Source organism: Schistocerca piceifrons, chromosome 4 (assembly GCF_021461385.2).
Source record: "Schistocerca piceifrons isolate TAMUIC-IGC-003096 chromosome 4, iqSchPice1.1, whole genome shotgun sequence".
In the NCBI taxonomy this organism is placed as follows: Eukaryota; Metazoa; Arthropoda; class Insecta; order Orthoptera; family Acrididae; genus Schistocerca; species Schistocerca piceifrons.
Genome location: NC_060141.1, coordinates 89,369,332 through 89,395,241, shown reverse-complemented (window position 1 = coordinate 89,395,241; position 25,910 = coordinate 89,369,332). Strand labels below are relative to the sequence as shown.

The 25,910-nt window shown below is 41.3% G+C and overlaps 1 protein-coding gene across 1 annotated transcript in view; it reads right to left on the bottom strand.

The window, feature by feature from the left end:
• LOC124795618 (Down syndrome cell adhesion molecule-like protein Dscam2) overlaps positions 1-25,910 on the bottom strand; it is a 594,927-nt gene that overhangs the window by 156,605 nt on the left and 412,412 nt on the right. Inside the window, exon 11 of the mRNA XM_047259690.1 lies at positions 7,408-7,556. Within this exon, the coding sequence (XP_047115646.1) occupies positions 7,408-7,556 (149 nt within the window). The remainder of the gene's footprint in view (positions 1-7,407; positions 7,557-25,910) is intronic.

The window sequence follows — 25,910 nt, the reverse complement described above, 5'->3', positions numbered from 1 at the left end:
GTAAGAGACTGACCCAGAAGTGACAGCATGATAACTCACACATTTCTGTTCAGTACAAAAAATTAAGGCTTCTATCATTATAATACACGCTCAAACTTCATGGCAGAGCATACATGAAAAGCACAAGCTTATACCTATCACTATACATATATTTATTTCATGTCAGGAATACACAAAAGTACAATATTTATATGCATATTGTTCAACAAATAAGGCATAAAACATACAGCTAACAAATACTTTAAAACTAATTTATAAAACACAGAAAATAATATCAGGCCAGTACTGGGGAACATTGCATGGATTTTTTCCCATTATGCTCCCTGTTTGAGACATGTTGCTATTTGGATTTCACTGCCGTCACAAACATTGCCGCTAAAGTTGGAGAAAATCTTTTGGTCCTTGTCATTTGTAATCTGATTCAGTCGACAAATCTCCAAGCCTTCCCTCCCTCCTATTCATTGCTTGACAGCTTTAGTTGAGACCAGATCCATCCATGATGGGGTCACTGAAGGGTGCAGCTCCCTTGCTTACTTTGGTGTGGGGATGATTTCATTCACAGTACTAAGAATACTCTATCTAGATTCAAGTCACAGCCTTTATGGTTTGTCATTATTATAATCTCTGAAATATCATGGCAGCTCCATGTATGAAAGCACAAGATTCCCAATGAATACAATGCTTTCAATGAATTAGTGAAAAATTGTAAAAACAACATACTGGGAAAATTTAAGTATTTCCCACAAAAGATGAGTATGTTGTTTCCACAGTAGTGCACTGCAAAACTGCCAACTGGAAGCCAACAGGGCACTGAATCCACTTGCAACATCATGACATAGCAAGCAACTGCTGTGAATGTTCTACAGTATTAATTTATTTTTTGAAACAGCTTTTGGTTTGAAAGGCCACCCACAGTCTGTAAATATGTGATCACTCTACCAAACAGCGATAGCACAATCCATTAACATGGTAAACAACTGCATTTCTGACAAAGATGGAACTGTCAGTTCAACCCGGTTCTCCTGTTGCTCATGAAGAGTACCAACAAGTATAATCACAAATTCAATATCCAGAAGGTTCAGACAAGAACAGCCAAAGGCTACATTGGGTACCAATATTTGCTGTTATGTGCTCACAGGAAAATGGTGATGTTCCCATTACGCCTATGGCCTACCATTGCTGCATACACTGGAAGGACTTATCACTGAACACAAGGCATGGAAGGCTCCATGAAGGGGGTGTGTACGTGAGACAACCAAACAGATGAGTATTGCATGTCGCAGGAGGAACTATTTTCAGTGTGTACTATAGCACATGCACAACACACAATGTCTCTGTAATAGAGAAGCATTCTGTATGCGGATGGGTTCCAGTTTGGCTTGCGAAGTGACAACAGGTAGATTAAGATCTGATAAACAACCAGAACCTGTCATCGTTAAGGGATGACTTAGAATGAAAATATGTCTTTATGTTGGCTAGTGGATGCAGATATCTAAAGGTTTCATCATATGCAAGTGTAGAGATGGCATCTTTGACACATATGTATGCCCTACTGCTGGTGCATCAGGTGATGAGTGCACTCAACAAGATGAAAACACTCAGTCATTCAGAGATTATCTTCGACAGCAAAGAATCAGGTGCACAGAGTGGCCAGTTCGCTCACATAACCTGAATCTCAAAGAGCAAATTTGACATGCTTCCAGTGACACGTTGTCTGTGCTCCTTGGAGCCAAGGCCCTCCACTAGACCTCAGAGAGGGCTCTCCCAAAATAATATCACGTCTTGTCTTGTCAGATGTTGAGAAAAGCAAGTCTCACAAATATTATATCAATGATGGTTTTATAAAGCTATTTTTTCCTCTCAGTTTGTAGCCAAAAATGAGGCAAAAACAGCATAATAATTCTACAATCAGAAACAATTGCACAAGTAGGTATGTGGCGACTCAATACTTGTCACTACACATGCACTTGGTGGCCATACTGATGCTTTCTCCCTCCATTTGTCACTGCACACTGTCTTAACTACATTCCACGACCATCTCTCTCTCACCTGCATCCACCTCGAATGACCTCATAGGATTTCACCTCTCTGCTGCCTATGCTCCACCCCAGGGGCTACATGAACCAATGCTGTGCACCACAATGTACAGTTCCTACTCAAGCTTTCAACTGCTATGTACAGTCCAATTCGGCATGATCAATCTGCACAGAGCTCTCTGACAGCAGTATATTTGATTCATGTTTGTTATTTACTAGAGTTGTAAAATTCAATATCCTGTGGCAATATTGTTCTATGTTTGTCAAATTGTAAAATCAAATTGTTGATTTTAAAAGATAGAATGGAATGTTGGCTTAAAGGTGTTGCAACAAGATATTGAACTGAAAGTTCACTGGTGGTTCACATGGAAGATGCAACACCAAAGATTCCTGATCAAGGCTTTGAGAGTCAAGAAGGTCATTTAATAACTTCAAGCTCCATGCTTTCAACCAGTAAGACATCAAACAACTCACAAAAGGTGAAAAAGACAGTATGGCGAAACTTACATCAATCTTTGATTTGTTGATTCTAACAGTTCACTCTTTGCATGTTACATAACAAGCTACTTTTGAATAGTTGCATGGTAATTGCTAAGCTGCAGTGACATTTAGAAACTATACATCCCGACTGCAAAGACAAGAATGAATAATTCTTTCTATGTACAAAAGTACAATTATTAAGAAGAAAAAAGCTATGAAGTATGTTAGCAAAACTGTGAATGAAAAAGTCACAGAGGCATCAAATTTGGGTAAAACACACGCTATTGCTGAGAATTTAATAATACCATATGCGATAGACATAACAAAATGTGCATTAGTTGAAAAATCTGGAAAGTATCTTTCTACAGTGCCACTTACAAACAATACTGTTTTGCATGAAATTAATGATCTCACAGCCTCTATCAAACATGTCTGTCTTGCATATGGACAAGTTGACTGATGTTGAGGGACTGGCCATTTTGCTGATAATTTATATGATAGCCACATAAATATTTACTCGAAGAAGACTTGCTTATGTGCACATCAGTGACAAGTAACACTGGCAGAAGGAATATTTTTAACACATTTAACATTGTTTTTCAAATAATGAAACTATCCACAATGTCTTTGAAAGGAAACTGACCACCTGTGCAACACTCATAGACTTAAGCAAAGCATTTGATTCAGTATCACACGAGATAATTGTTAAAAAATTAGAATATTATGGTACTGCAGACAAACCACTTAATTTGACTAAGTCATACCTAAATAACAGACAACAGTTAGTGTAGGCATAAACTGTGTATTCAAATGGCAAAGAAACGCAATTAGATGTAATACAAGGATTGGGCCCAAGAGAAACCTGTAAGGAACACTTTAGTATATTAAACATAATGACTATCCCAAGTCTCTATATGTATAATTGCTTAATATATATAAAAGGAAATACAAAATAATTTACACAGAGAATGAATTTACAATTGCACAGCACTCAAACAACTGCACGCTTAATATACCGACAACAGTCACAAACACCTAAGTCTAAAGTTATATAATAAACTGCCACAATTAGTCAAAACCCTCACCCTCTTTAAACTTAAGGAGGTATTAGACACATGGCTTAAAAATAAAGCATACTACTCAATTGAAGAATATCTTGGAAGTAATTTGGAAGGAATGTATAAACAATGAAATAACTATCATTAACGAAATATGAAACATCTTGATTGAAATGTTTGTATTGATATTTGTAGATGAGGCCAAGGCAATGACTGATAAAATAGTGGAAGTGGTATCACTAATAAAAAGTAAAGCACCAAACTGTAGTTCTAGCCGTTGTATCCTGCATAGACAAGCACTTGAGATAAAGAAGATTCCCCCAAATCTAAAATCAGTTTTTGATGAAGCAGTAAAAATAATCAATTATGCTAAATCACACACACATTTTTTTAATGGAACAATGACTATTGACATTAACAAATTAAAAGTAGAGTAAATTAGAATGTCATTGGTGTTTGTTGCAGGATTCTAGTGAGAGTAGTTTACAAGATATCATATTTTGAAAAATTTCCACACTGACACTTGTTTGTCATTCAGTCCACATAGTTGCTGGAACAATGTTGTTATGTTTACTTACAGTATGCTTAAGTGTTCATCGAGTGCACTGTGACTTGCTAGTCAGTCATCTCTTGCGTGAACCTCTTCATCTAGGAGTAGCACTTTGACCCTACGTCCTCAATTATTTGTTGAATGTATTCCATCTCTAACTCCCCCTCCAGTTTTTATCCTCTACACCTACCTTTACTGCTGTGGAGGTTATTCCCAGATGTCATAATACATGACCTATCATCCTGTCCCTTCTTCTTGTCAGTGTTTACCATACATTTCTTTCTTCACCAATTCTGAGGAGAACCTCTTCATTCCTTAGCTTATCAGTCCACTTAACTTTCAACATTCTTCTGTAGTACCAAATCTAAAACACTTCAATTCTCTTCTATTCTGGTTTTCCTACAGACCATGATTATCTACCATACAATGCTGTGCTCCAAATGCACATTCTCACAAATTTCCTCCTCAAATTTAGGACTACGTTTAATACCAGGAGACTTTTCTTGGCCAGGAACCATCTCTTTGTCTGAACTAATCCACTTTTTATGTCCTTGCTTCATCTGTCATAGGTTATTTTACTTTCAAGGTAGAATAATTCCTTAACTTTGTCTACTTCATGATCCCCAATTCTGATGTTAAGTTTCTTGCTGTTCCCATTTCTGCTACAGCTCACTACTTTGTCTTTTTCCAGTTTACTTTCAATCCATACTCTGTACTCATTAGACTGTTCATTCCATTTGAAAGATCTTGTAATTTGTCTTCCCTTTCACAGAGGACAGCAATGTAATCAATAAATCTTATCACTGATATCCTTTCAACTTGAATTTTAATCATACTCTTGGACCTTTCTTTTATTTCTGTCTTTGGTTCTTCAATGTATAGACTGAGCAGTAGGGGTGAAAGACTACAACCCTGTGTTACACCATTTTTAATCCGAGCAATTCATTTTTGGTCTTCCTGTCTTATTTTTCACCTCTTAGTTCTTTTATATATTGCATATTACCTGTGTTTCTCTACTACTCCTATTTTTCTCACAATTTCGAATATCTTGAACCATTCTACATTGTCAAATGCTTCTCCAAGTCGACAAATCCTATAAATGTATCTTGATTTTTTTTCAGTCTTGCTCTAATTATCAACAGAAACATCAGCACTGCCTTTCTCGTGCCACTACCTTTCCTGAAGACAAAATGGCCATTATCAAACACATCTTAATTTGTCTCGTCCATTCTTCTGTATATTATTCCTGTCAGCAACTTAGATTCATGAGCTGTGGGAGGTGGGAGATGTTAGGGAAGGACACATGAGGTACGGAGGGGGTAGCAGGACAGTGTGAGACAGATCTTCACCAGATGACTCAGCAGCTGAGCAAGATGAAAGGTGTTTAAAGGGTAGAGCATATGAAGGATAGAGAATGGGTGGAGGGAGGGAGGAAAGGAGAGGAAAGTGACAATGAAAAGGGAGATAGGGAGGGGAGATAGGAAGGGAGACGGGTGGATAAAATCAGGAGAGGAGTTGGAAAAAGGGGGACAGGAGTTGGAAAAAGAGGAAAGGGCGAGGGAGAGGAAGAGAGTCAGGGGGGGAGAGAGAAGGTGGGAGGCATGGGGAGACTAAACTGCAAACTCCACCATCCAGTTCTGAACAGTAGTGGTGGGAGCTGTAGGAGAAATGCCTAATGAAGGAAGGGAAGTGCCATTCTAATCTGAACCTATGTCCCATTTTTTGTAAATATCAAGCGGAGACCCTCCATGTCCATACACTTGGATGATGACAGTTCAAAAAGATCTACCGTCACCTCTGCTTTGGTTAATATCTAAAAAGAATTTGGATGAAACTGCAACAAAAACAGAACTTTATTTTCACCTGGGTTATTAACCATTTGTAACTTTCAGAGAAGTACCATGACTGGTGAATTTTGAGTAAAACCTTCAGTTCTCTGTTGCCATATTAAAATTTTCTTCCTTTGCCAAAATGCAGTGGAGTTTACAAAATGTCACCTCACTAAAATGTTGTGCAGCCGCAAGTGTGAGAGAATTGTGAAACAATGGTTTATTAAGTGGGAAACTGAGGAAAAGTACAGCACACCAGAATCTCCTGCAATCACATAGCAGAATCTACTCACTGACTGTCGCTTTGAGTGCTATGATGCTAGTAAAGTAAAGTCAAGAGCTCATGAAAATACACGTCCTCAGCACAAATATAAATGTGTTACATCTATACTTTCTTTGTTCCAAAAATCGCAGCATTTCTCATTTCAGTAGTCATCACAAAAACTATATTCTTTAACTGAAAAAGTCTGTAATTACTGAAATAAAATCGTAGATAATGAACTTTAGCATAGTAACTACATGGCAAAATACTCTCCTCTTTGCATGCTATCATTTGCCAAAATCCCATTTTGGTATATCAAACCATTTATGAAATATGAGGAATGCTGTGAATATTTCACACTTACTTTATCACTGGCACCTACAATGTGCTACACAAGATCAATTTTCTCAAGATTAGTGACAGATAGAGTCTTCACCCAAGTCTCAAGTCTAAAGAAAAATTCAATGTGTAAGCTAAATTTCCTACGCAGCAACATATTATTAAATATGCACCGAACACAAAATCATAGCGACTCCTATTTTTCATTGCAATTTTTTTCAATTTTGCATCTTGTCTTACTTAAATGCAAATATCACTATAACTATGACCTAACCAAAATGATGGTTACGTTATCATGAAGCTGACATATGAGGCTATAAGTAATGTAAACGTGTGTTTTTCTACCAAATAGTTTCTGTAAAATAATTTGAGAAAGATTGCAGGGTGTGTGCCTTGATTCTCTCACTGCAGCGCATCATCAATTGGCCTCCCCTTCCGAACAGATGAATGAACTCGCCCAGCACTTTGGATAAAAATTTGTCACTACGCGTTAGGCACTGTATCCTGTGCAGACTCTAATTACACACTGCAGTCAAATCACACACTGATCAGTGTCACCCTTCCACAGTCCTTGGATCCTACCAGCTCACACCCTCTAGGTACTGATTCAACAAGTTTCTCATTCAACACATTTACACATGTACAGACAGAAGTAAGTTATTGTCCCTCAACACTAATTATTAATCAAAGTCTGTACATGCAGTTTCCCAAAATTGCTTTTTCTTCCATATAGCAGCAGTTCACATGATGTATGTAAGTAATGAGTGCAACTGCTCCTCAACAGTGTCTTTAGAAGCAAGCAAGCTAATGTGATGTAGCAAAAGTGATATTATCATGCAACCTCTACACTAACCTTGCACAAGAAGCTGTACCAGCTGCTTGTCACTGCCGTATTGGTTGCTGGCTTGACAAAAGTATGCTCCGCTGTCACTAGCTTCAGCTGCTGCTATTTGTAGTTCTGCTGTCACCCCATCAGGAGTTGGGTCTTGTTTCACTGATACCCTGTGGGGATGACACTAAGTTAGGAAGGTGTAAGTAATGATGGTTGTGTGCAATATAAGAGATAAAGCATTTACAATAACAAAACTTTATTCAAACATCTAATACTTTTTTGGGTATACCCAGAAGCAGAAAACATTTAACTTTTGAGATATAGTACACAGTCATTTCTATGTATGCATCTTACATATTTCTTGGGATGAGTTTGATTTGCAAAGCATTTTTCTCTATGTTCATTTATCGTAAAAATGTACATAAGCACAGATTCAAGGGGTAGGAGGAATCTATGGGTATTATTACTGCAGTAGCCACCAGAAGGATCGTGGGAGGCGCACATCGGCACGGCACGTCACGGACGGTAGTTGCCGCAAGTAGAGTCCCGTCCACCAGAGGGCACGCGAGAATTCGGGCGCGACCTCTGCCAGCGGAACAACAACAACAACAACAACAACTCAGGCAGCATGGGCCGTGCCCAGTCGGTTCACTTCAGGCATGCCTAGGACACTGTCCCGGTCTACGCTAAGTGAAGTGTGACGTAAAACGTGAACAGTGTTACTACATAATTGGCGACAAGGATGGGATCTTCTTTCACGTGTTGCGTCGTTGTTCCGGTTTCACAGCTTATCCACGGCATGGAGGATTTAGTGCAGGGTTTGGTTGAGCAGCAGACGGAGCTCATGGCCACGATGAAACAAGTGCTTCTGGTGTTGCTCTCCACGCCGTCTGCTCCAGCGCCGTTCCCTCCTCCCTTTCCCCCATACGACGAGACAGGGGAGGATTGGGACACATATGAACATCGCCTTCGGCAGCATTTCCAGGCGTTTCATATTGCTGATGCAGAGGTATGTTGTGCTCTTTTCTTGACTTGGATATCTCCCTCGCTGTATCAAGTTTTGCGGCAGCTAGCGCCGTTGCAGGAACCCTCGTCCTTGTCTTTTGACACGTTGTGTTCCTTGCTGTCTTCATATTATCGCCGCCGCACGCATGTTGTGGCGGCTAGGGTCGAGCTCTATCAATGCAAGAAACAGCCCCATCTGTCTTGGGCGTGGGCCGCTCCCCTCCACGGTCTTAGTCGCAAGTGTCATTTTGTCACGGAGTAGTCGCGGGAGTCGTATGCCCACGTTATGGTACGCGACGTCATTGTTCGTTCGGCCCCTGATAGGGAGGTCCGGCAACGGGCCCTGCAGTTGGAAGACCCGTCCCTCGAGAAAGTCCTGTCCATTGCTCAATCGTATGAAGTCTCTCACAACGCAGGTCAATAGTTGGAAGCGTGGTGCGACGTCGCAGTGGTTCGGGGGATCGCGGCCACGTCCACTGCGTTCGGGGTGGAAGACGTGTGAGCGGTACAATGCGGCTGTTACGGCCGCTCCCGCACGGCGCGTAAACAGAGTTCCGGCCGCCGGCCCCTGTTACCGTCCTGTGCGTCGAGCTATAGGAAATACGGAAGCGTGCGATCCCGCCCATCTGCTTTGGCCCATGACGTCACAAGTATGGCGGAAACGACCATAAACCATGATTCCAATATGGCGCATATAAAGTCGGTACGTACACATTATGAGGACCAAAATACATCGAAAAACAGACACACACACACACACACACACACACACACACACACACACACACACACACTTTCCACAAAAAGCCTAATGACACTAACGGGACAAGCGCGGGAAATGTGTTTTTGGGTGGGGGGTGGGGGGCAAACTAAATATAAACAAATTTAGACACCCACCCCATACAAAACCACACAAAACGAAAAAACCGACATCACAAAACTCCTCAAATCCCACTAAACACAATATCATCTGGAATCGGACACTTCCCTTGACCTATATAGCTCAACAGCAGCTCCCGATCCCATAAATTAGGATCAAACAATTCCCTTGGCCTATATAGCTCAAAAACATCTCCCGATACCAATATCAAGATACACAGCCACACATTGGGATCGAACACTTCCCTTAACCTGCGCACTTAATTTTATCCGTCATTCCTGTACAAAAACAACCGATTAATTTTACTAAAATTACCACACGATGTACAGCGAACAACACTAAATTAACCTTCACACAAAATCGTTAACTCACTGAAGCGAATTCCACTACAAACACAGCCGACACTAACAATTCTGGATAATGAGCAAAAGCAAACTGAGCCCATTACAGCACACAAACGAAAACCCTGAACATACCACCAGAGAGCACAACAAACCACAACACGACGACATCTACAAACACGCCACTCTCAGAAACCAAACTCCGCGCCGTCATGACGTCACGCACGCAACACCCTTATGTCACGGTCAAAGCCGACGTGTGGGATCGGACGCTTCTGTCAACCCGAGCTATATACATCATGATCGGTCGGAGTGCCCCCAGCGTTGGGCCATTTGTCGCAAATGTAATAAAGGACACATTGCTAAAGTTTGCCGCTCGGCCTCAAAAGAATCGAAGGAAGCAGTTACAGAGGACATGGACGTTGACATTCAGGAAGTTTCATGGGGCCAGGCTCCCGACGCATCGGCACACAAACTCTTTATCGAGGTGTCGGTTCGGTCGCGCCGATTACAACTGCAAGTAGATATGGGCGAGGCAGTTTCTTTGTTGAATGTACAAACTTACTCCGACCTTGGGTCGCCCCCGTTGGCGCCCGTTTACCGGCGTCTACGCGGTTATGGTAAACAGTTCATTCCCCTACTGGGTCAATTCACTACCGACGTGACTTACAAATCAGTCACTCGGCCTATTACTTTTATTGTTGTCAGTGATGCGAGCTCCGCTAACCTTTTTGGCTTGGATGCCTTTCAAGCTTTCGGCTTTTCTATCACTGACTCCATACAGTTGGTCTCCGAAGACGTTCCCTATAACTCATCAGAATCTTTGATCTCTGACTTTCCGGATATCTTTGAGGAGGGCCTGGGGCGTGTTTCAGACTCTGAGGCTCACTTAACGTTGAACGCATCGGCTCACCCGTGTTTTCTACGCGCGAGTCAGATCCCTTTGGCTCTCTGCCCTCAGGTAAAAGATGAGCTAGACCGGCTGACAGCCCTAGGGGTCGTTCTTCCCATTTCTTCTAGTGAGTGGGCTTCGCCCCTCGTTATTGTCAGGAAACCCTCGGGAAAATTACGTCTTTGTGTCGATTTCAAGGCCACCATTAATTCCCAATTGGTGGTGGACACCTATCCTTTGGCTCGTGCTGATGAATTGTTCTCCGCCGTGGTGGGAGGCCAATATTTTTCGAAAATCGATCTTTCGGAGGCTTATCATCAGATACCTCTTGATGAGGACTCCAAACGGCTGGCGGTTGTCAACACCCCATTTGGCCTTTACCAATACCAGCGTTTGGCCTTCGGAATATCCAGAGCCCCAGCGATATTTCAGCTTAATCTTGAGCACGTCACGTCGACAATCCCTCTTTGTATTAATTACCTGGATGACATAATTGTCACGGGCCGCAGCACGAAGGAATACTTGCACAACCTTCGCACCCTCTTTCTCAAATTCAGGTCCGTGGGCTTGTGTTGCAACCTGCGTAAGTCGAACCTCTTCCAACTGTCCATTGAGCATGTGGGCTACACAATCTCTCGGCACGGCGTCCAGCTGCTAGGAAGTTTGGTCCAAGGTATCGTCAACCTTCTGCAGCCCGCTTTGCTGAAGGAGTTACAAGCTTTTTTAGGCAAGATTGCCTATTACCACCGGTTCATTCCCAGGGCTTCCACCATCGCCCGCCCCCCGTACTGCCTTCTGCACAAGGGTGTTCCTTTTGATTGGTCGCCTGCATGCGAGCGAGCATTCACCTCGTTGAAGGGCCTCCTCACGTCAGTGCCTTGTTTGGCTACTTTTGACCCCAATAAGCCATTGGTCCTGGCTACAGATGCTTCGCAGTATCGAATGGGGGCGGTCCTGGCCCATCGCAACGCGGATTGTTCCGAGCAGCCACTGGCTTTTGCGTCTAAAACTCTTAGTCCCGCACAGGCCCATTACTCCCAGGTGGAAAAAGAGGCTTTGGCCATTGTCTACGCTGTTACCAAGTTTCACCCTTTCTTGTATGGCACGAAGTTTCAGTTAATCACTGATCATAAGCCATTAATATCGTTATTTGGCCCCGCCTCTCAGATTCTGGACAGGGCGGCCCACAGACTACAGCGCTGGGCCTTGTTCCTCTCTAAGTACCATTATGACATTCATTTTCGCCCTACCGGACAGCATGCCAATGCAGACGCTCTTTCCCATCTTCCGGTGGGCCCGGATCCTAAGTTCGATCGAGAGGAGATTATGTGTTTTCATTTGGATGTGGCGTCCCACCAAGCGGTTGATGGCTTCCCAATCACTAGTTCTAGAGTTGCCAGGGAAACGGCAGCTGACCCGGTTCTCTGGCAAGTAGTTCGCCTCGTTCAGCAGGGGTGGTCATCCCGACCTCCAGGCCAGGCCTCGGACCCTCTTCGTAATCATTTTGTTCTACGAGATCGCCTCTCCATCTTGGAAGTAGTTCTCCTTCTGGCTACCGATGATACAGCTCCTCGCATGGTTGTTCCTGCAAGTTTGCGAAGGGAAGTCCTCCCATTATTACATGAGGGGCACTGGGGTGTTTCCCGTACTAAAACCTTGGCTCGCAGACATGTGTACTGGCTCGGTATTGACAGAGAAATTGAGCATTTGGTGGCCACCTGTTCCCAGTGTGCGAGCCGACAGGCATCTCCCAGGTCAGCGTTCTCTTCATGGCCGCCTGCAACCCAGGCATGGGAATGTGTTCACATCGATTTTGCGGGCCCATTTCTCAATGGCTTTTGGCTCATTGTCATTGATGCTTATTCCCGATTTCTATATTTGGTTCGCTGCTCCTCAACCACTTCAGAAGTTGCAATCCAGGCACTAGCAAAAATCTTTTCTGTGGAAGGTCTGCCAGTCACCCTGGTCTCGGACAATGGACCTCAGTTTATTTCGCAGACCTTCCAGGATTTTTGTAGGTGCTTCAGTATTCGGCATGTTTGCTCTCCCCCCCTTTCATCCACAATCGAATGGGGAAGCCGAGTGCATGGTGCATACATTTAAGACGCAGATGAAAAAGTATGTGCACGAATTTCCTGCGGAGGAGGCGTTGACGTTTTTTCTGACGGCATACCGTACCACACCAATGGGAGAACGCAGCCCCGCAGAGCTCCTCCACGGGCGCCAACCTAGGACTCTGCTGCACCTCCTCTGGCCCGGTCCTCGCCAGTCTTCGCAAAATGGAGTACCCAGCTTTCCACCGGGTATGTCGGTCTGGGCACGTGGGTTTGGTCGCAATCCACGTTGGATACTGGAAGTGGTCCTGTGCCAAAATGGCCACCGGCTCTATACCTTGCGGACGGTGGACTGGGAGGTACGTTGTGACCAAAATCAGCTACGTCCAAGTTTGGGCACCCACCCTCCGACCCCTCGGGCACCGGCTTCCCCATTACCGACACATGTGTTGGTTTCTCCGGGGATGCTACCACCCCTCCCCTCTCTGATTCCGCCGCCTTGCGATGGCTCTCAGCCTTGGCAGCCTCCAGTAGCTCCAGCACCGGCATCGCCATCGTTAGCGATGCCCAGCGAGAGCCGGCCCCCCTCGCAGGCCCGGTTTCTCAGGAGGCTGGTTCACCTGTGGTTGTCCCTTCCCCATCATCCCCGCCACTGGGTCTTGCCCCTTCTGGGGTGGACCAGGATCTGGAGTTCGATGGCCTGTCTCCCGTTCTGTTCCGGGCTCCGGTGGTGGGACGACAGGGGCCTCTTCATGTGGGCCACTTCCAGCCGTATTCGAAGGTTCTGGCTCGAGGGTTGGCAGATCCCCTCTACTCCAGCCTTCCGATGGACATGGAGGTCATCACTCCTGCATGACACTCCACCTTCCAACACAGTGGATCACAGTGGCTTCACCCCCCAAAGGAGGAGGAGTGCAGTAGCCACCAGACAGATCACGGGAGGTGCACATCAGCACGGCACGTCACAGACGGTAGTTGCCGCAAGTAGAGTCCCGTCCACCAGAGGGCACGTGAGAATTCTGGCGTGACCTCTGCCAACGGAACAACAACAACAACAACAGCTGAGGCAGCACGGGCCGTGCCCAGTCAGCTCACATCGGGCATGCCTAGGACACTGTCCCGGTCTACGCTAAGTGAATTGCGACGTAAAACGTGAACAGTGTTACTACAATTACCTCCCCCTTCTCACCTCTGACAAAAATAGTATTGTCAAACAATGGAAAATCCAGGACAGAATGTAACAATATTACGAGAAGCAAAGTTGCTACTCACCATACAGCGGAGATGCTGAGTTGCAGATAGGCACAATAAAAAGACTTTCACAATTAAAGCTTTTAGCCACTGGCCTTCGCCAACAACACACACACACACACACACACACACACACACACACAACTCATTGTGTGTGTGTGGGGGCGGCGCATGCATGCTCGTGTGTGTGTGTGTGTGTGTGTGTGTGTGTGTGTGTGGATGTCTGCTGTTGACAAAGGCCAATGGCTGAAGCTTTAATTGTGAAAGTCTTTTTGTTGTGCTGTAGTTGATATGTTTATGTTTTTACATATATCAGAATCCAGATTTCTCTTGGAGAATAAATTAGCATAAAAATTAATGGTCTCAAAAATGGGAAAAATTAGAGAATCTACAGGCTATAGTTAATACAGAAAAGGCTACTTTTACACTCCTTTTGTGAGGATCTACCTGTTTACATGTGCTTGCAGCCTAATTGCAAGAAGATAACATTCCTGACAGGTTGACTGTACCTTCAGCCAACAACAAATCTGTTATGAGTCAACAGATAGAACAGCAAACTACAGGAAGTTGAGGGAGGAGACAGAAAGAAAAGAATGGGTGACTTCCTGTTCAAATGAGGAAATGACTTAAAGAAACAACATTCCCATCATTTAGACACTTGCATAGCCGCAGTGTGCAGACCTGTGTTCATAACCGTAGAAGCAACCAATAGGAGGGGGGTGAGGGGGAGGGAAGGAGGGAGGGAGGAGGGGAGAGAGAGAGAGAGAGAGAGAGAAGGAATTTAAAGAGATCAAATTGCTGAAAAAATAAGTATTACATTATTATTATTATTTTTCATGGAATTACAATTCTTGACAAGTGTATAAAAAGGACAACACAGCTTGTGATTTGTGGCAATGTGTGTGGAGTGTTATGAAAGGGCTCCACTCCAATGCCTTACCTCTCTAATAACTGGGCAAAGAATCAGTCAGGCAAGAAGTTGAGAACATACAGAGGCATCACTAGCATCTAGTATCATGAGATTGTAGATAATTTAATTAAAAATAAGACCCATACTCTATATCTTTATCTACCTATAATGAGCATTATGCTTTCTATGAACAGCTAGGACACTTTCCAAATACTGAAGTTGAAGACATAGAAACAATGAGAAGAATAATAAGGGCACATTACTGACACACTCTCTATTTAAATAACCACCACTAATCTCTAATGTACTACCATGGCAATGACATTAAGCACTTTATCTACAAACAACTTTAGTATTTCTGCATTTTGTTTCTCACTATTCCAAAAACAACATTAGCAGGGCAATTAAACCTGTGGTCCATTGGACAGGGCGTTCCAAAATGATTTCAACTTGGATCATGTATATTTTGGAAATGGGGATACACAGAAAGGTGTGGTTTGTGGCATAGTGTGGAAGACCAAATCTGATATACAGATCAAGCAGAACTTCCAGACACATTACACAGGCACACCACCATCACGTCTGTCAGACAATGATGCAAAAAGTTCAAGTAATCCTGAAGTGTCCTGAAGAGGGCAAAATCTAGATGTCTGTGTACACGTGTCACAGATGTGGAATGAGTGCAAAAGTGAGACCTAAACTTAACTGTTACTTTTGTATCATCTTTACAGTCTAACAATATTCAGAGTTGTTGTTTTACTGATAAAAACTCTTTTCTTAGTTAGATGTGCTACACAGGGTTGGTTTAACATCATGCTGGGGCCTATAATACTAAAGGACTGTGGACACACTACTCTGCACTATCTTCTCTTGCTCTTTTTTTTTTAAAAAAAAGAAAAAGAAAAAAGAAAAATGTATTACTTTGTCATACATTATCTGAAATTAATGTCTAGTAAAATCTTATTTTGGTGATTTAAGTAGTAACATGTGGCATGCACCTAGATTTTGACCATTATCTCAGCAACATGACCAAAATTACTCAAGAAACAGAAACTATCAATCACCACCAATTCTTATTAGTTCTATTCACATGGCACAGAAAAATCATTTTTTATGTATGGCTCGTAGTAAGTCAGTCATAAAAATGAATTAAAATTTAGATCGCAACCTACTTCAGGCATGTATATGCAAAAACAGATGAGTGTGCTCTCTCTAATTTTAACTACGTGGAAATGTCAGGTAATGACTCTTGCATCATTTTTTTGTCACCCATTGATTTAACTATCTATCTTTGCTGAAGTGTTTCATTAGTAAAAATACCGAGATGTAAATAGTGAATATCATGAACAAAATACAAAGGGGAAGCATGACTTTTGCAGTGATTGTGAAATCTGATGATGGTACAAAAAGGTTTGCAGTACACTGGCAGAAAAGTTTCTAATGCTCTCCCTTCAGAAGTAAATTTAGTAGATACAAGTCCAAGTTTAAGAAGCCTGTGGGGCAGTTGTTTTCTGGCTAGTCTTTTTACAGTTTGGAAGATTCTAAATCAGAGTGAAAAGCCCTCCAAGGTCTGTAAAATTTGTGTGATGCAATGTGAGATTGAACAACTATGTAGATACACTTTTGGTTTGGAAGTGTTTCTAAATAACAGTGACAAATCTCTCCTAGAACTATAATATCTAGATGTGATATATGCTCTAAGAATATTACCCTTTAACATATATGGTACTTTCCACTGGTGTCTTTCTTTATGTTTCACTTGTTATGTCTACTGGATAGTGTAATCTGTCAGTTTACCACTTATGTATAACTTTAATCCAATTTTACCTTTCCTCCTTTTGTAACATTATTACTGCTTACCTTATTGTGTCTTTCCAAGAATCACATGTCAAACTTAATTTAGAGATATGATCTACTCCATATACTTGTGTTTTTATCATGGATGGGCCAATGATGTAAGAAACAGGTAAACACAAAAAGAACTGGCACTTGCCTGCCATTTCAGGTGCTAGCTTGTGCAAACTGTCTTGAAATTTGGTTATCAATCATTATCTTTAATGTTAAAAAGTAAATTGCATTATATTTTACACTGATGATTGTAGATCTCTGGATAAAATATTTTGCAAGTAGACTTAATAAACCCATAATGAGCACAACCATCAGGCACTATAGTTTGTCACTCACGTGAGATTTAATATGTTAACTAGATGGTTAAGCAATAACACAGTGATTAACAAAGAAACTTAAGATTTTCTACTCATTAGTGTGTGTGAGAGTTTCATGGGCGGAAGAATAATGATAAAATACCTATGCAATACATGATAAAAAGCGCACAGCCTATATCCAGTGCTCTAAGGTACCTTCACACCAAAAACCAACTCCAACAAACAAAAACATACAATTGTTGTAAGTTTGGCAACAGTTTCAAATTCTTGTAAACACACATTCAGCATTTTTATTTTTTGTTACAGAAAAGCAACAGAAATGGATTCTGATTGTGAAGATGTATTAGCAATATGTGTTACAATTCTTGGTGTAATTGTTTATCAAGAAAATCAACCCAAAAAGAGATGTTCATTGTCCAGAAAGTGTTTGTCACAAAGAGAAACTCATGGAGCTTATTGGAGGAGCTCTGTGTCGAAGATAGTCAAGGTTTCAAGGATTTTGTCAGAATGACATGTGGGCAGAGTGAATAACTCTTGAGCCTAGCAGCACCACATTTTCATTGGAAAGACAAATTTTTGAGCTGCACTGTCACCAACAGAACAACTTCTTGTACCCCTTTAATTTTTGGCAACAGGTGATAATTGTACAAATTTAACATACTCTTATCGAATATCACTATCCAAGATTAGTGAAACTGTGCTAGAGGGTGCTGGGTTATCAAGAATGTGTCATGGATTTCGTAAAAGTAAGTAGTGTCATTTTTCTTACTATACATTCTTAAAACATTTATACGTGCACTTACTACATATTCAATTCCTTCCCAATAACCCACTATCTGAAGCCAAGAAACTGAAAGTTATTGTTAAGGTCTCTGACTTCCATAGTAGTTTCCAGATATCTCAACCTTTAAGCAAAATAGTATAGGTTGCCCAAAACATTTGAAATATATGCACTTACACTCAGATATAGTATATCTTGCCAGAATTGCCCTCTGAAAGGAAGCAATGAAAATACATTTTAAGACCCAAGATGGAACATAATAAATGTTGCTGCCTTAAACTTAAAATAAAACACTGATAAACTGAAATAATTTTTGTTAAAAATATTGACTTATTTTGGCTCTAATATTTTTTTAAAGAAAAGAAATCACTCTGTTCCCTCACAACACATTGTCAGTGAGTTGTCTGCACCTGCAGCCTCATTTTCAGCTGCATAAAATAATGTCACTGTTTCTGCTGTAGCAGCAGCAGCTTTGGCTTCAGCCTGCTCAGCTAGCATTTCTCTAGCTTCATTCATTAAACCAGAAATTTTTTGTTTTACTTTAATAAGCACTTTCTCATTCCTTGTTTCTCTCACTTCAGCTGCAACCAGTCTGCAAATGCAGAGTATTTGTCTGTTGTGTTTGACTGGTTTTTATTTTGTAATGATGAAGCAACTGACTTCATGCACATTACAGCTTGCTCTGTAGCAGTGGTCCTCTTCCTCTTCTTTTCAAAATTGGGACCTCTGACAGATATTAAAAGCAATGGGGAATGTGCAGTTGATTGTGATATGGCCTTATTTAAGTTGGCAAAGCAAAGAAATCTACAACAAGGTATTTACAACTTTAAAATAATCCACAAGAATGTACAGGGCTTGAACAAGAAATATGAGCAGTTAGACGTGTTTGTAAATGAAACTATACCTGATGTGCTTGGTATTAGTGAACACTGGTTATCTGATGCCAAATTAGAACGTTTTAATCCTCTAAACATGGTACTAGGTAATAGGTTTTGCAGATCATCTATCAGAGTTAGGGGTGTGTCAGTGTATGCAAAAAGCACATTTGATTTTAATTCTGTAAATGTAAGTAAATATTCATTAGAAGGAACAATTGAATTATGTGCAGCACGAATAAAGGTACCAAATGATGAAATTTATGGTGGATGTTTATATAGACCGCCAGGTGGAAACTTCGAAGTTTTCTTAACAAAGTCCTGTGACATGATAGAGAATGTTTTTATACCAAACCTGAACAAGTTAGTAATTATAAGAGGTTTCAACATAAATGTATTAGCATATAAGTTACACACTAAACTATTCATGAATAATCTGCTTGAATATAATGTAAGATACCTGATAAACACTGCAACCAGGGAGACTGAAACATGGCAGTCTGCAATAGATAACATAATCACTACTATTCATCTTTACGATCTTACATCTTCTGTTATTATAAGTGATTAGTCAGACCACCATGCAGTATTTATTTATTTATTTACATTTTCTTTGCGTGGAGCAATCGTAATGATGGCTTTTGCAAATGTCAGACTTAATACTATGGTTATATTTATACTTATAAAATACACTATATTCTGTAGCTGTTGCTTCTTATGTTTATTTTTTACATTTATCATATTACAACTGATATGCTAATACCTCATGTTACAATCACTATCTTAAAATTCACTGAAAGAATATAAACATTTTTCTATTAGAAGAGATTTTAATTTTGTTTTAAAAACATTTCCCATGTACGTTCATAGAGAGTTTGGTAGCTTGTTATACCAAATCAAACCACTGATATATGGACTTCTATGAGTCATTTTTAACATTGTTCTGTTAGGGAAATAGTTACACTTTGTTCTAGTGTTGTGATTGTGTACATCACGCCCTTGATAGCTTCTGTTGGTTGACTTATAAAAAATACAACTATTTTGAAGATGTACAGAGAATATATTGTCAGATATTCATGCTGCACAAACACTTCACGACATGAATCTCTATGTTCCATCCCATGTATAAGTCTTATTGCTCTTTTCTGTAGTAGTAGTAGTACTCTTTAAATGTACATCAGCTGCATAGCCCCACAGTTCAATTCCGTAATTGAGAAAGGGGTAAAGTGTTCCATAATATACTAATTTCAGTGCTTGGCTAGGAACCAACTTTGCGAGCTAGCTGAGGAGATATATGGCACTACTGACTTTTCAGCATACGAAATTAATGTGGTATGTCCACTGCAAATTTTCATCAACATATACACCCAGGAATTTACAGTTACCATTTTCTGTTGCAGAGATATTACACACACTATTCATATTGTTGTGATGAGAACTGCCTGTTTTAAATGTCAGTAGTTGAGATTTGGTGACCTTCACCTTGAGTCCCTGATCATTGAGGTATTTTGTCAGTGTGCACATAAAAAGGTTCCTACACACAGTTGCTACACTCCAGGCAAATGCCGGGATGGTTCCTCTGAAAGGGCACGGCCGACTTCCTTCCCCATCCTTCCCCAATCCGATGAGACCGATGACCACGCTGTCTGGTCTCCTTCCCCAAAACCAACCAACCAACCACAGTTGCTATAGATATATTAGGATGAATACAGACCAAAATATAACTCATTTGAATAATATGCTAAGGAATGTGGATTGGAACAGTATTCTAACGACACATCATAGTTATGGCAGATTCTCAAGTGAACTATTCTACATTTTCATCCAAGCCTGCCCAGTCACATGCTGTAACCCGAAACTGGATATGAAGTTCAGTCACTGTGGCTAGAGAAAAAATAAGATGGTATGAGTATGCTATTTAAATGACTTGAGCAATAAAAAAATTAAAAGAAGAGTTCAAAAAGTATCAGAAATACTACGTAGACCTCCTAATTTCGGAAAAACAGAAACATTTTGAGTGTCATTCAGAACTCAAATAATATCTCCAAAACATCATGGTCACTAGTAAATAGAGAAATAGTAAATCTGGGAAACAAACAACTGAAAATCACTTGCTGATAAATGGCACAATAGAAACTGATCAGAATAAGAAAGCAGATCTATTTAACAATTACTTAGCTTCTGTTGGCTCCAGCATAAACAATCAGCTTAAAAATCATAAATACAAATTCAGAGGAACACCAGTGCCAGGAAGTATATTTCTGATGCCGACAAGTAAAGAAGCAATAATTAAAATAGTGAGTACCTTAAAGAATTCCCATGCAGCAAGATATGATGGTCTTAGTCTGGACACTCTTAAGAAATGTATACATAAAATTGCACCACCTTTATCAACAGTTATCAACTCTCATATGGAAGATGGTCTATTTCCAGATGAGTTGAAAATGCTCGAGTTGTGCCTATTTTTAAAAAAGGAAACAGAACTCTAGTAGAAAACTTTCGATCCATTTCTGTTCTTCCATAACATCCAAAATCTTTGAGAAAGTAATATTCATAAGAATCTGGAACTGTCTGGTATGCAAAAAGTGATTTCTAAGGGGCAGTATGGGTTTTTCAAGGGGTCAGCCACCATTACAGCAGCATCCAACTTAATCAAAGGTGTCACTAAGGCAATAGATAATGAAGAACATGTATGTGGCATCTTTCTACACTTACAAAAAGCATTTGACTGCGCTGATACGACCATATTGCTGGACAAACTGTGGAACTATGGCATTCGAGGCACAGCCCATAATCTGATGAGGTCCTACTTGACAAATAGGAAGCAGTTTGTGTCTATTAACACTACAGAGGGAGCATACAAATCAAACGACACTGACATAAATTTTGGTATTCCAAAGGGGTCAATATTAGGAGCACTTCTTTTTATTATTTATGTTAATTATATTCAGTCCGTAACAAACCATGCAACAGCTATCTTATATGCAGATGATACCACGTTAATATGCCGCAATCCAAGCTATTCACAGCTTGAAGTGGAATCCAATACTGCAGTAGGCTTAATTCTGCAGTATTTTAATGAAAACAAACTAAAATTAAACACAAATAAATCTGTCTATATCGAATTTGATCTTGGGGGGCAAAAAACAACATGATACCAAATTTTAATGGGTGACGAATACATTAAAAAACAATACTCGACCAAATTTCTTGGCCTGACACTTGATGCAGAGTTTAACTGGTCTGATCATGTGAATGCTTGGGCCTATTTGCAAAAACCTATGTACTACCATATATGTCCTAAGAAAACTGACACTTTTTTGTAACATCACCACTCTGAGGCAAATATATTTTGCACTGTTTGAATCCCACCTAAGCTATGGGATAGAGGTATGAGGCTCCAGAAGTGAAGGTAATATGAAAAGTGTACTTCTCTTACAAAAGAAGGCACTTAGTACTATGGGAAAGAAATGTGCCAGGGAGTCCTGCAGGAATTTGTTTGAAGGATTTAAAATACTAACTGTTCATAACCTGTATGTACTGAAGATAATCATTATGGCAGTAAACAGTAACAAAACACTAAGTTTAATAAATAAATACACAATCACAACACTAGAGGTAGAGAGAGACCCCACAGCATCTCTCATAGAACATCACTTTATGAGAAAAGCCCTCACTATGCGGACATAAAACTACTGAATTGCTTCCATCCTAACATCTCCAAATTTCCCATTACAAAACTAAAAACGAAATTAAAATTATGGCTCCTAAACAAGCCTATATATTCAATACACGAGTTTCTAGATTTAGTGGGGTGTAAGGCTACTTCGCGTCCGTAGTAGAATACTACACGTGCACCCTGGGTGACGCTAAATGAACTAGCACTAAAGGCAACCAGATAATCCAGATAATCCTGTGCTGGATCTCCTGGTGAACACACCATGAATGATACCGACCAAATGAACGAAGAAGAATTGACTAGAGCACTCGGACCGTGCCTCCGAGTCTGCCACCTAAACATTGAAGGCATAAGTAGGAGCAAATGTGAATTGCTCCAGAGAGTTCTCACTCAGAACAAAATCGACGTAGTCGTGATACAAGAGACTCATGCGGAAAACATAGATCAGCTGGCCTCTAGAGGAAAAATCCCTGGATTCGAGATACTGGGAGCCACCTATCACTGCAATTACGGCGTGGCAACCTACATACGAAATAAGATAGAAAATGCTTCCCTGTGTAAGATATCTACAGACAACAACATACATGAAGTTGCTGTCAAAATTGGCGAGACCACTATAGTTAACATCTATAAGCCTCCCGGCTGTCCATGGCCTCCAGAAGTACTCCAAGAATATCCCCACACTGCTATCTACGTAGGAGACTTTAATAGTCACCATGAGAACTGGAAGTACGCACGAAACGACCAGAACGGTGAATCCCTGATGGGCTGGAGTGAGGAGACTAACACCCACCTGATTTTCGACGCCAAGGACCGCGGAACATTTCGATCAGCAGCATGGAGACGAGATTATAACCCTGATTTATGTTTTGTCACTAAAAACAAAAACAACCAACCGCTAGCCGTAACTCGTGAAGTCCTGTCTGATTTCCCACATAGCCAGCATCGCCCTGTTATCTTAAAAGTCGGAATTAACATCCCAATCATAAAATCCTTTCCTCGCCCACGATGGAATTTCCAGAAGGCAGACTGGGCCACCTTTGCAGAAAACCTTGACAAGTGTCTAGATTGGATACTCCCGACTAGGGACAACTATGACAGATTTGTGGGAGCAGTCATCGCCACGGCTAAGAGGAATGTACCCAGAGGCTACCGGAAAGAGTACATCCCTGGCTGGAATGAGAGATGCGAAGACCTGTACCAGGAATTTACCGAAACCAACAACCAAGAAATCGCGGACGAACTGTTGCACAGCTTAGACGCAGCTCGACGGGAAAAATGGATGGACACCGTGGAGAATCTAGATTTCACTAAATCCAGTAGGCAAGCATGGACCCTACTCCGTAACCTGGGAGGCAGTAAACGTAAAATAAAAGACACCCACCCGATAACCCCTAACAATGTGGCCGCACACATAGTTAGAACCTCAAGAGCACTAAGGGACAGAACACACACCACGACCGTCAAACGTGAATTAAGATCCTTAAAACAAAGGGCATCACCTACCTCCGAATTTTCCCAGCCTATCACAGCGGAAGAAGTTGCAGCAGCCTTGTCAAAAATCAAAAGTGGCAAGGCTCCTGGCTTCAATGGCATCCACCCAGAATTCCTACTTCACTGTGGAAAATATACTAGAACGAGCAAAGATTATAGGGATACTAAAGCCAGGAAAACCTAATGACACGCCCCAAAACTACCGCCCTATCGCTCTGCTGAACTGTGTCTATAAGCTGTTGGAATGTATCATCTACAATAGAATAAGCGGAAAAATTCTTGAAGTGGTACCGATTGAACAGGCAGGTTTTCGACCCAACCGCAGTTGCACCGACCAGATCCTCTCCCTAGCAACTCATATAGAGGCGAGCTTTCAGAAAAAACTCAAAACATCAGTAGCCTTTATTGACCTATCAGCCGCTTATGATACCGTTTGGCGACAAGGCCTGATATTTAAGTTGCTGCGGGTCATACCATGTAATAAGCTGGCCAACCTCATTGATAACATGCTCACAGATAGAAGTTTCAGAGTCATAATGGGCGACTTAAAAAGTGACCAAATGAAGCTCAACAATGGTTTACCACAAGGCTCCGTTCTGGCACCATTGATGTTTAACCTCTACATATCTGACTTACCTGAAACCACTTCTCAAAAATTCGGATATGCCGACGACTGGGCAATAGCTGCAAGAGGCAGATCAATGGAGGCAACGGAAAACACATTAGCTGCGGATCTAACAAAGCTGGGAGATTACTTCCGAAGGTGGAGATTAAGGCCAAACGCGACAAAAACGGAGGTGACATGCTTTCACCTCGACAATGCCCAAGCAAAAAGAAAGCTCAACGTTCATTTCGAAAACAGGCAGCTAAACCATAATAGTTACCCCAGATATCTAGGCGTCACCTTTGACAGAACCCTAACATTCAAGGAACACCTACGTAATACAGCCGCAAAACTTAAAACTCGAAATAATATCATACAGAAGCTATGTGGGACCACGTGGGGCTCTTCCGCGGCTGTACTGAGATCTTCGGCTCTGGGACTTGTCTACACAACAGCAGAATATGTCGCACCGGTATGGCTAAATAGTAAACACACAGGCTTGACCGATGCTCAACTAAACTACACAATGAGGATGATATCAGGAACAATAAAGCCAACGCCTTTACACTGGCTACCTATACTGAGCAACATTCCCCCACCGGACTTGCGCAGAGAGAACGCTCTCTTACGCGAGTATGGAAAAGTGCTGAACAACGAGAAACTGCCAATCCATAAGGATGTTCCTGCCCTGGAGATGAACAGATTGCGCTCAAGACACCCCTCTTTAAAAAAGGCAAAAAATACGCATCCTCTCAACCCGGATCATGGCAACCTCTGGAAAATGCGGTGGAGAGAATCTGTGCCCCAAAACCTGCAGAATATGCCATGCATCAATGTCCAACCACCAGGGTTCAATTTGCGAAGGAAAACTTGGACGACCCTGAATCGAATTCGGACAAATAACGGTAGATGTGCAGACAGCCTCCACAGGTGGGGTAAAATCACCACCCCGAGATGTGACTGCGGTGCGGACCGGCAGACGATTCGCCACATCGTGGAAGATTGCCCTCTGAGACGTTTTGCAGGAGACCCCAATGAGTTTCTGACCGCGACTGAAAGTGCAATAGACTATGTCACAAATCTGGATGTTTGTTTGTGAACTTTTGTTTGTTATATACACTATTTTTAAACACTTTTATATCTACAACTATATGTTACACACTGTGACTACTCTTTATTTCTGTGTCTTATGATTTTTATGTCTTTTCTATATGATGTGTTATATGCCATAAGCTAAATAAATAAATCTAGATTTAGTACACTCGTATGATGGAAGAGCATCTATCTAAAAATATATGTAATCTCAGATATTAGACTGTGTCACAAACTGTAAATATTTGAATCTCAGATCTGAATACTGTGTCACAAACTGTAGATCCCTTAATCTAAGTATTGCAATAACAAATTGTTTTTATGTACAGCTGATATATGTAACATTGTTCTCTCAACTAAATTTAGAAAAAGTTCTGTAGATAAAAGTGCCAGGCAATAATACGTAGGCCTAACTCTAGTAAGTAAGGCTCTGACTAATCCAGAAGACTGGAACAAAAAAAAAAAAACCTTTTCTTGTAATCAGTTGATGTTGGATCAAAA